The 11239-nt window shown below is 57.8% G+C and overlaps 1 protein-coding gene and 1 long non-coding RNA gene across 3 annotated transcripts; one reads left to right on the top strand and one right to left on the bottom strand.

Annotated features, from left to right (window-relative positions):
* Positions 1–856: 856 nt before the first annotated feature.
* CFAP298 (cilia and flagella associated protein 298) lies at positions 857–9228 on the bottom strand. Its single transcript, NM_001171500.1, is given in 7 exon segments — positions 857–967; positions 1123–1218; positions 1944–2075; positions 2617–2775; positions 5863–5930; positions 7377–7544; positions 9090–9228. Coding segments are annotated over 7 exon segments (873 nt in total).
* Positions 9229–9577: 349 nt separating this feature from the next.
* Positions 9578–10890, top strand: LOC138849239 (uncharacterized). 2 transcript variants are annotated; one of them, XR_011387730.2, is made up of 2 exons: positions 9578–9787; positions 10533–10890. It is a non-coding gene; the product is annotated as an uncharacterized LOC138849239 (long non-coding RNA). The 2 variants fall into 2 exon arrangements; XR_016233052.1 differs by having other exon boundaries at positions 9591–9846.
* The last annotated feature ends 349 nt before the right edge of the window (positions 10891–11239 follow it).

Below are 11239 nucleotides of genomic sequence, written 5' to 3'. Positions count from 1 at the left end.
CGGCGGCCCACGCTTCAGCGGGATTACAGAATCTCAACTGAGATGAGAATTCCGCTTCCAATCGGACGGCACTTCAAAAAGCTCACGGGAAATGGGATTAAAAGATGAATTTGATAGAAAAACTGAAGTCCAGGCAGTTCTTTCACCCCAGGCATCGCCACAAACTTTCTGAAAATCCCTTGGATGACAGTACTTCAAAAAACACTCCTGTAAAATTAGAATCAAAAAACAACCTTGTGGAAGCATCTTCCCCCAGCTGAGGCTCAAAAGGAAGCGGGGCAGGGGCTGGCGCCCCCTAGCGGCCCCTGACGGTCAGGTTTCACATCAGACCAGACCCGGCCGGCCCTTTCCTCCCACGGGAATCAGAGGCGGGCGCCCTGTGCCTGGTTCCAGGCCCCGCGACTCTGCTTTGGCTCCAGCTTCCTGCTAATGCGTCCTGGGAGGCAGCAGACGGTTCAAACGCTTGGGCCCCTGCCGCCTGCGTGGAAGGCCCAGATGGGGCTCCTGGCTCCTGGCTCCGGCCTGGCCCAGCCCCAGGGCTGCCGCCCGCATTTGAGGAGTGAACACATCGGGGAGTATGTGTTCTGAGATGAAAACAAACAGAAAACCCAAAGAAATCAGGAAGATGCAGAAAGTCCCTACTTCCATCTTTAGTATTTTATTAACGAAAACCCCAAGAAACTAAATATTTGTCCTGGAACAAAATAATGTGTACACCTTCGTGTGAGGATGTATCTATTTGGTTCTAGAAGACCGAGTGGCTGCTACTGTAGGAATTCAAACCAAAGGAGAACCGGAACTCCGCCCTGCCCGGGGAGGACAGCGGGGAGCGAGCCCCTGCAGCTTCGTGCCGCGCTCACCGCGGCCTCCACTTGATGTCCTTCACCCCGTGGAAGTGTCTCTTCAAGGCAGTGCTGTCCGCCCAGGGGGAATTTAAACAGGAGTCGTCGTCGTCTTCTTCCAACCTCTGGAAAGCAAGTGTGTTTTCCTTAGGAAGGCGTCCCCAGCACACGGGGAGAGGGCCCCCGCCTGCCGCGCCCCGCCGCGGCGGACACAGCAGAGACGCCTCCCCCGCGCACCTGCCCCCGCGCCCGCGCCCGCGGCGCCCGCCCTGCCCGGTACCTTGAGCTCCTCCTGCCTTCTGTGATAATACAGCATGAGCTGCTTCTGCTCCTCACTGCTGATGATGGGCTCGCGGGCGGGGGCGCCCTGTCCCCTCTGCAAGACCAGGGCGGGAGCGCAGGCTGGGTTAGGGCACTGCTGGGGCAACCCAGGAAGTTACGGCCCCCGTTTCACCCCCGCCTTGGCTGGGCGCCAAAGCTGCGCAGGTCACTGCTCTCATCACGTGAGCTCAGTAGCGCCCGCACCCTGCATCAGGGGGCCGGGGGCCAGAGGCTGTGCAGCGTCACCTCTGTCCTGGCCACGCCTGCGGCGTGCAGAGCCACGGGCTCTGGCTACAGGAAACGGGGAGGGAACCGTCTCCCCCAAACTACGGAGAGATGCAGCAGCAGAGGAAGCCACGGCCGGTAGGTGACACTCGGAAGGCCCCTGAGCCCCCACGCACCGCGCCTCTGTCTGTCACCTGCGAGTCCCTTGTGGCGCTGCTGCCGCACCCGTATTTTCTTCCAACCGCGACTGTGCGCAGATACGTTCAGCCCGGGCCCGCGGGACTGCAGCAGCAGCCCAGGGCCAGCAGGGGGCGCAGCGGGCAAGCCACGCGTCAGTCACTGCCGCGTCCCGCACAGGGACACCAGCTTCCGCCGGCCCCCGCCCGCCACACGGGAGCCCTGGACGCGGCTCTGGCTCCTCGTTCGACCTGGCCCGGCCCCAGCTGTCGTGGCCACGCGGGGAGTGAGCCAGCGCGCGCAGTCTTTTAGGTCCATGGTGAATCTTCATCAGCTTGATGGCGAATCAAATACCCGCCACGTGAGCACGGCACGCACCTGCTGGATCTTGACGATGATTTTGGTTTTCTCGTTCTTCCCCACGTAGTCGGAAAGCTTCTTGCTCCTGCGGAGCTCCTTGGCCGCCCACCACAGCTGTGCCTCGGACTCCTTGATGACGTTCAGTCCCGCCTGGGGCCGATCAAAGACCAGCTTTAAGGGCTGCGGGAACTGTCCCGGATGTGGGTGCAGCGGGCAGGCTCCCAGCAGCTGGCCTGCCCCGACACCGCCAGGGGGCGCCCTCACTCAGCTAGCTTCCTGCTGGGGAGGGGCAGTGTCCTGCTCACGCACACCTCACCCACAAGGAAAGGCCTCCTTCCACGGGTCTGTGGCTACTTCCCTGGTTCTGAATGGAGGCCCAGTGGGCTCACAGTCCACCCATTTAAGGTGGCTCAGAGCAGCGTTCGATCCAAAGGGAAACGGGGCACACGGGTAAGAAAATAACACGCAGCGAGAGCGGAGGCCGTGCACCGGGTGGAAACGGGCGCAACGAGGCTCCGCTTCTCAGCAGCCCCGAGCCCGGGCTCTCATGTGTCCAGCTGCTCCCCAGGGCGCCTCACAAGCCTCCTCGCGGCACCACCCTCTCGGGGCCTGCCCGCACCCAGAACTCCGCTCGCGCAAAGCAGCCTGGGAAGCACCACCTCTGGGCCCGGGGCCGTGAGCGACCCCGTACCTGAGTTCCCGACAGGTCTTCCTTATCTTCGAACTCCATCCGGATGGGATCGTAGGGCGGCAACCCCATGGGGTACACAATCATCACGGCGCCGCGGAGCTGGTCCAAGGCGTCTTTCAGCATCTCCGTGGTCACGCAGACGCCGGCCTCCACCTGCCTCTGAGTGGACAGGCATCATGACCTCATCAGCTCCATAGCTACTAGAAGACGCTGCCGGACACTGCCGCGCCACAGGAGGCAGCCGGGCAGCTCCTGTTCCCGGAGGGACTGCCGGGGTTTCAGAGGCCGAGCCGAGTCCAGACGGCACAGCAGGCTCTGGGCAGCCCCGAGAGAGGTGCTTGCGGGGCAGGAACCCAGGGCGGCAGTGCAGCCGGGAGAGCCAGCACCAGAGGGGCGGCTCACGTGCGCCTCGAGGCCCTTCACCTGCAGGGCCTGTGTTAACCCTGCCTGCTTTCAGAATTGAGCCGAGCTGCAAACACCCGGTTGGTGTTGGGATGCAGAGGCTACAGGTGTATGGGGCCAGCACCATGGCACAGGATGTAAAGCCACTGCCTGCAGTGCCGGCATCCCATGTGGGCCCTGGTTCAAGTCCCGGCAGCTCCTCTTCCGATCCAGCTCTCTGCTGTGGCCTGGGAAAGCACCTGCATGGGAGACCCGGAAGAAGCTCCTGGCTTCAGACAGGCCCAGCTCTGGCCGTTGTGGCCATTTAGGGAGTCAACCAGAGGATGGAAGAAGATTTCTCTTTTTCTTCCTCTCAAATAAATTAATCTAATCTAAAAAAAAAAAAAAAAAAAAAAAGAAAAAGAAAAAAGGCGGCTGCAGGTGGAGCTTTAAATAAAGTGGCAGCTGTGGCCATGAGAGGAGGAGGTGGACTCCACGCTTCCACGCTGCATCTGAGGCGCCAGGAAATGGCAGGAGGCCCGCTGGCACTGAGGATGGCGGGGCCCACAGCCTACGGAAGGTCCCGGACAGGCCCCCCGGTGGGTCTGGTGGAAGGAAGCGTGCAGGATGTGCCGCATCCTGGGTACAGAACAGAGGCGGCGAGTGAGGGAACAGCGAGTTCAGTGGTCCAACCCCGTGTCTGAAGGGCTGGCTGGTGTGCAGGCAGAACCACCCGGAGCCAGCTGGGGGCGCCAGTTCCCAGTTAGAGAAGGTGCCAGGGTGGAGGAGAGGGGCTCTGCGTTATCTGCCGAAGGCTACAATCTGCACTGGACAGGAGATGACAAGCGGAGGGAAAACGAGGGCCAAGAGTGAAGCGCTGACAAGCACACGCTCCGAGAAGCCACGGAAGCAGCAGGAGGGTTCTTCAGAGAGGGCTGGGGTAAAGGGGGAGCAAGGGGACTCCAAAACGTCTGTGCCAAAATGGAATGCAACGCTAAGTTCACTGGGGCCAGCCCTGTGCTGCGTGGGTTAACCACTGCTTGGAACATGGCAGGGAGCTGGCTTGAGCCCCGGCTGCTCCACTTCCAATCCAGCGCCCTGCTAATGCACCTGGGAAAACAGCAGAAGATGGGCCCAAGTGCCTGGGCCCCTGCACCCGCACAGGAGACCCGGATGCAGGTCCAGCTCCTGGCTTCAGCCTAGCCCTGTCTCTCCTCCCGTCACTCTAGACTTCAAAGTAAATGAATAAATAAAATCTTTAAAAAAGATAATTTTGGTGCAGAAAATTTTGAAATCTATGCATAGTTTACAGTACACATTTCTATGAACTTTTGAAAAAGTTTATGAAAAGAATATGCATGGATTTTTAAATGTTTTGGCACCAAAACAAACATCTTTTAATTCCATTTTTCCGCAAATGTTTTGAAATCTCCCTCACAGAATGAGGCCCAGACCCCTGTGTTCTTACCATGTTCTGACACGTGCTAAAATGACTAGATGTGAGCCATTAACACTCCCCCAAAAAGGCCTTCCAGTCACGTACAGCGTGCAACGTGGACCCAAAGTCTCCCCGGAAAGACTTCACAGAGCCTTAAGTCAGGCACGGGGGTGGGGTGGCGTGGGGGGCTATCCTGAAGCTGTTAAGAGATTAGTGGAGAGAGCAAAGAGTTTGAGAGGCATTGGTTTAGAAATACGGTTAGCAGCAGAAAAAGTAGACAACCCTGGGAAGACCTGCACATGAAGGCAGTAGCAACTGGCGTCTATTTATTATGGATAAATACGATGGACAGAAATATCGATCATTTAAAGATTTATTATTTATTTGAAAAGCAGAGTGACAGAGAGACAGAGAGAGAGCACGCGCGATATCTTCCATATGCTGGTTCATTCCCCCAAATGGCCATAATGGCGGGACTGGGCTAGCTGAAGCCAGGAGCCAGGAACTCCATCCGGGTCTCCCACATGGGTGGCAGGGCCCAAGCACTCAGGCCATCCTCTGCTTCTTTCTCAGATGCATCAGCAGGGAGCTGGGTCAGAGCGGAGCAGCTGGGAGCTGAACCAGCTCTCCAATATGGGGCACTGCCAGAGACGGCTTAACCTGCCGCGCCACGATGCCCACGACCTGCGTATCAGTAGTATTGTTTACGCTCCTTCTTCTATGAAGTAGTTTTTGTATATTTAACTTTCAAAAACCAGTTTCTATTATATATGTACTATGTTGGTCAAGTATCTCAAGAGCTACTCCACGACCACAAATGCAAATCTCCGCCGTGGTGCTTGCCATAGGGTCAAAGAAACACAAGGAGCAGCCCTCGACCCCTATTTGTGCTGGGTATCAACCTGCACGTGCCCAGCCAGCACTGGGAGGGTTCTGGACACACGCCGTGGTTGTGACAAGGGAAAGCAAGGGTCCACCGCAAACACACTCCTTTCTCCACCTCTGGAAGGATTTCAACAGCGTGACCCTGGGTACCACAGTTATCGTACGTATTCCAAGGTCAACCTTTAGAGCAGCATTTTACAAAAGCCGATTGCTTGGTCTGGCAGGTGAGACACTGGTTAAAACGCCTGCTTCCCACACTGAGTGTGCATGTTCCAGTCCCAGCTCCCGACTCCAACTTCCTGATCACGCAGACCCTGCGAGGCGGTGGCGATGGCTTAAGTAACTGCGTTCCTGCCACCCACAGGGGAGGCCCAGGTGGAGCTCCTGGCTCCCAGCTTCCGCATGGGACAGCCCCTGCCACCGCAGGCACGGGGGGCTTGATTCAGTAGATGAGCGCTCTCCACCTGTCTCTCCACCTCTCAAATAATGATTTACAAGTTTAACAATTTAACTTAAAAAGAAGGAAAAAAGTAAAAGCTAACCTTAGATATTATTGCTTTGGCTTCTTCTATAGTCTTCTTTAAGACTTGCTTCATTTTTTCATTTGGGGCTACAAAAACAAAAGGAGAGAGAGAGAGAGAGAGAAGGGGGGGGGGGCATCAGACAGCTCTTCGAAGGTCCTCCCGCACTCCTCGGTCCCTACTGTGACTCGGGAGTAAGTAAAGTAAGAGGATGCACCTGCATGGCGCGCGGTGGCAGAGCCCCGTAGCAGGTGCTGCACGCCCCTGGGGAGCCAGGGGTGGCCACCCCAACCCAGCCGGGGCCACTGACGACGCGGGCCTTCAGCACGTTCATGGGAAATGCATAGCATGGGCTGCAAAGGAGTTTTGGCACCAAAAGTAAACTTTTCTTGTAATTCCATTCGCCATGACCTTCAGAGGCACCCTCATATTTAAACGAGTGGGTAGCTGCGTCCCAATAAAACTACAGAAATAGGCAATGGGCTGAATTTGACATGTGGTCCATCATCTGGTGACTGCCGAGACAAGAAAGAAAAAGTTTAGAAAAAAAAATCATCGGGGATGGAATCCCCAAACCCATGGCAGCGGGGACAAGTTCAAACTGTGCGTTCTTAACAGCAGATCCACTCGACGCTGACATTAGCAGAAATACCAAACCGCGTTAGGGTCGAAATGGCTCACTAAGGGCCACGCTGGTTTACAGACAAATAATCAACCGTCTGACTGCTTCTTATGGGATATTTGTCTCACTGCCGAAATTCCTTCCGAGAACCAAACAGTCTCTCCAGACTGAGCACAAGTTCAGGTGTGATAAGAGCAACAACCATTTTCCAGGTTAGAATTCTAAGGAAACCACACCTGGAATTCCGTCATCTACCTGTTTTTTAAAGATCGTGTTTTGGGGCGCGCAGGCCCTGCTGAAACACTCCTCTGTCTTCTGAAGAGTGTTCTGGGGACATGGGAGGTACTTAGGTGGCTGTTAAATGATCCATTATAGTTTTTTAAGTGGAGCTTCTTATGCAGGAAAAAATGGAGAAGCCATCCAGAAGGATTATCACCGTCCTCCTCCCAGTCGCTCACGGCCAGCCATGTGCTGTGCCACAAGCTGGTGGCCTGCGCACCACGGGGCGTGTCCTCCACGGAGCCCCTTACACAGAGATTCACGGCCTTCTCCCTACATAAACCCCGACACCTGCACACAGGCACAACGCACAACCACCACACATTTCCCCAGTTCATAGCTGCCGAAATTTGATCAGGCTGACCCGGGTGAGCTCGCCAGGGCTTGGCCGTTTGCGGCTCTGGACACGTTGTGCGGTTCATCTCGTCTGCGTAGGTGCAGCCAGAGCTCAGCAGACGACGGAAGCTGCCCTGTATCCCTGACACGGTGCGATCTGACCCCAAGGGCCTGCACAGAGCAGGATTCCCCACCCAGTGCGCACTGAAACACCGAGGTCCACCTTCCCCCCTCGGGACCTGCCTCCTTCCTCCCCGGTCTACTCAGGCCCACGCAGAGGACAGAAACGCGAAGTTACCTTGTCCGTTCCTTCGTCCAATGTCATCCTTTTTAAACACGGGGCCCCCGCTGGGGACACACTTGTCGCCCCATTCGTCCTTCAGTTTCAGCTCTTCGATCTGCTCATCAGTCAGTCCTTGCATATTCGGAGGGAGAAACACGCCATGTTCTGCTAATTCTTCCATTTCTTAAAAACAAGGCGGGGGGGGGGTCAGAAAACACATGCCACAACCATCCCCCTCCTACCTCTCCCCGCCCCGGAACGCCAACCCCGACACAGCAAGGGTCTTGTGCATCCGGCTGCCCCCGTTTGAGCTCACACACCGCTCGCTGTGAGCCACTCCGGTCCCCGCCCCTCGCAGCCAGGCCCCGGTGTGCATCCTCCATGCGCAGAGAGGCGCAGGGTGTGGGAACTGGCCGGGGCCAGGCAGGCTGGTTACAGACCCTGAGCTCTAATCCCCCGTGCTGGGCCGTGCCGTGCCGGAACGTGAATTCCCATGGAAAGCTGAGTTTATTCATACAAAGTGTTCCTGTTTTCCGCATGTGCTCACACAGGCAACCTCAGGGTTAAAAATAGTTGCCAACACCCCCACCTTCCTTAATTCACAGCTAATACTTTATCTAAGAATGTCACAACTGGGACCAGCACCATGGCACTGCAGGTTAAAGCTACGGCCTGCAGGGCTGGCATCCCATGTGGGTGCTGGTTTGGGTCCCGGTTGCTCTACTTCCAACCCAGCTCCCTGCTAATGCCTGGGAAAGCAGCAGAGGATCACCCAAGTGCTTGGGCTCCTACACCTGGCATGGGAGACCCGGATGAAGCTCCTGGCTCCTGGCTTTGGATTGGTCCAGCTCCGGCCGTTGCGACCATCTGGAGAGTGAACCAGCTGATGGAAGACCTCCCTGTCTCTCCTTCTAACTCTGCCTCTCAAATAAATGAATCAAAAAACCCTTCACAACTAACTTCTGTGATTCCAGCTGACTCACAGGCCTGGGAGGCCGGGGAGACAGCAGCACAGGGCCCCGGGTGCCCAGTACCAGGCTTACCGTGCTATGGCACGGCTGTATGTTTCTGGACATACCCGGCCTCCTGCCTAGCCGCTGACACGGGCCACTGCACAGTCCGTGAGCCGGCCCGAAGTTCACCAGCGGGACTCTTGTCTCTTCACCAGTGGGGCTCTTGTCTCTCAGCGCCACCACGAAAAGGCAACCCCGGGGCCTCTTCTCCCCAAATGCTTCCCTCTTAAAAAAATAACAACTTCACCCGGAGCAACTAAGAAACCATACAGATCCTCCCCGGGGCCCCCAGGAGACTCGGCGGTGGGGGGGGGGGTGGGTGGGTGGGACAAGCCATTTCTGTCGTTAGAGCCCGGCACAAGAGTATTACACAGCAACAGAGGTGCTGTGCGTGTGCGGAGTTGTCCCAACTCTCAGGCACATCGCAGACCACACCTGCTGTGTGGTCACCTGCTACGAGGTACACCGGACTGCTTAAAACTCCGGCCACGTGTCGAAGGCTCCACGGCCACGCGCGGGCCGCACAAACCCACCCGCTTAGCTGTCCCAGCGCCCCCTTCCCCGCGACCTGGCCAGCACCCGCAGATCCTGGCTCCCCTTCTTCATTCGCCTCTGGTTAACTCCGGGGGTCCCCCGTCCCCGCACACACTCGGCCCTGCGCGCCCCCCGGGGCCCTCCGAGCCGGGCCGCCCGGTTTCCCGGCCTCGTCCCGCACCTGAGCAGAGCCGCTGCACCTTGAGCCGCCCGTTGTAGACGCGGGTCACCTGCACCGTGAGCTCCTCCAGCTCGGTGCTCCCGGGCGTCTGCAGCAGAAACTGGCTCTCGTCGCCCCGCTTCACGTGCAGCACGACCATGGCGGCGCCGGCGGCCCGCGGGTCCCGCAGGCCGACGCTGGCCGGAGGCGCTAACGGCCGAGCGGAGGCCGGAACCCGGGCACCCGGCACCGGGCTGCGCGTCGCCGCCGCTCCCGGAAGTGGCTGTTGTCAGGGCAACGCAAACACAGCCCCGGCCGCGCGGGGGCAGCTCGGCCCGCCGCCCAGGGACTGGCCCCCGGCCCGCGACTCCGCCCGGGGAGGCGGGGGAGCCGAGTGGGCGGTGGCCGCGGCGGGAACAGGTAGCGGGGCTGGCCTCGGCCGCCCCAAACGCTAGCGTCGTTTCCGCCGCCGGCAGCCCCACTTCCGGAAACGCCTCCTGGCCGTTTCCGGTCACGCCTCCTGGCCGTTTCCGGTCCGGCCTCGATGGCCGCTCCCCGCGGGTCGCGCTGGCGGGTTCTGCGGGGCCGAGTGCCTGCGTTTGTCTGTATGTGCAGGGGCTGCTGCCGGAACGACCCTCGCCAGCACCCCCAGCCAGTCCTTACCGAACCGCCATGCCTGCTCGCAGGATTGTGTTGGACCCCAGGGAACACGTAAACAGGTGGAGGCCAACTCCGGAACTGGCACCCAGGAAACCCAGGAGGGGGCTCGGCCTGTGAGGTCAGCCGAGGGTCAGAGCAAGCCCCAGGGGGCGGGGGTAGCCTCCGCCCCGAGTCCTTAGTGACAAGGCCCTAGTCTCGTCATCAGAGCCGCCTGGACCGATCGGAACCGGATAGAGAGGGATGGAGCCCACGGGAGAGGGGACGACGTGTTCCCTCCAAGTGCCGGGACGCAGGATCACACGCACCCTCCCGCAGGCAGCCCTGGTCATTCCGATGGGCAAGTGTCTGACCTCCCACGTGGGTGCAGGGGCCCAAGGACTTGGGCCATCTTCCACTGCTTTCTCAGGCCACAGCAGAGAGCTGGATCGAAGTGGAGCAGCTGGGTCTTGAACCGGCACTGCATGTGGTAGCTTTACCCGCTATGCCACAGCGCCGGCACCTGTTCTACTTTTGACCCAGCTTCTTGTACATGTTTCCGGGAAGGCAGAAGATGGCCCAAGTACTTGGGCCCCTGCCACCCATGCAGGAGACCAGGATGGGGTTGTGGCTCCTAGCATCGGCCTGGCCCAGCCCAGACTGTTGTGGTCATGTGGGGGAAAGAACCAGCAGATGGAAGACCTCTATCCCTCCCCCTCTGTTTCCCTCTCTCCATCTGTCTCACATTGCCCTTCAAATAAATAAATCTTTTTTTAAAATTTTTTATTTTTTTTTTAAATTTTTAAATTTTTTTTTTTTTTTTGACAGGCAGAGTGGACAGTGAGAGAGAGAGCCAGAGAGAAAGGTCTTCCTTTGCTGTTGGTTCACCCTCCAATGGCCGCCGCGCTGCAGCCGGCCCACCGTGCTGATCCGATGGCAGGAGCCAGGTGCTTCTCCTGGTCTCCCATGGGGTGCAGGGCCCAAGCACTTGGGCCATCCTCCACTGCACTCCCTGGCCACAGCAGAGAGCTGGCCTGGAAGAGGGGCAACCGGGACAGAATCCGGCGCCCCGACCGGGACTAGAACCCGGTGAGCTGGCGCCGCAAGGCGGAGGATTAGCCTAGTGAGCCACGGCGCCGGCCTTAAATAAATCTTTAAAAAAAATAAAAGATAAATTGGTGTTTGAGTTTCCACATCAGTTTCTTGCAAGTTTGGATATCGTACGTCAGTCACCCTTGCTGCAGTTTCTGGGCCTGCAGAGCTTAGGATCTGGCTGTGGACCACGTGGAAAGCGTGGGAAGTAAGCTACACTCTAGAGAAGTATTTGCAAATCACGTATCCAGCAAAGGACAGGTAATATGGAGAAACTCAGCATTCGGAACAGTCCACTTAGAAAATAGGGAAAAGGATGCAAACACTCCACCGAAGAAGATCCAAGAGAGCAAGTAAGTCCAATGTCAATAACTATGGGGGAAATGCAAATTAAAAACACAATGAAATGCCTACTAGAATGGCTACAATTAAAAACAACAAGA

The sequence above is a fragment of the Oryctolagus cuniculus genome, chromosome 4 (genome assembly GCF_051225735.1).
Source record: "Oryctolagus cuniculus isolate XC-2025 breed Fujian yellow rabbit chromosome 4, ASM5122573v1, whole genome shotgun sequence".
Lineage (NCBI taxonomy): Eukaryota > Metazoa > Chordata > Mammalia > Lagomorpha > Leporidae > Oryctolagus > Oryctolagus cuniculus.
The sequence above is the reverse complement of the archived record's forward strand: the minus strand, read 5'-3'. Positions and strand labels throughout refer to the sequence as shown.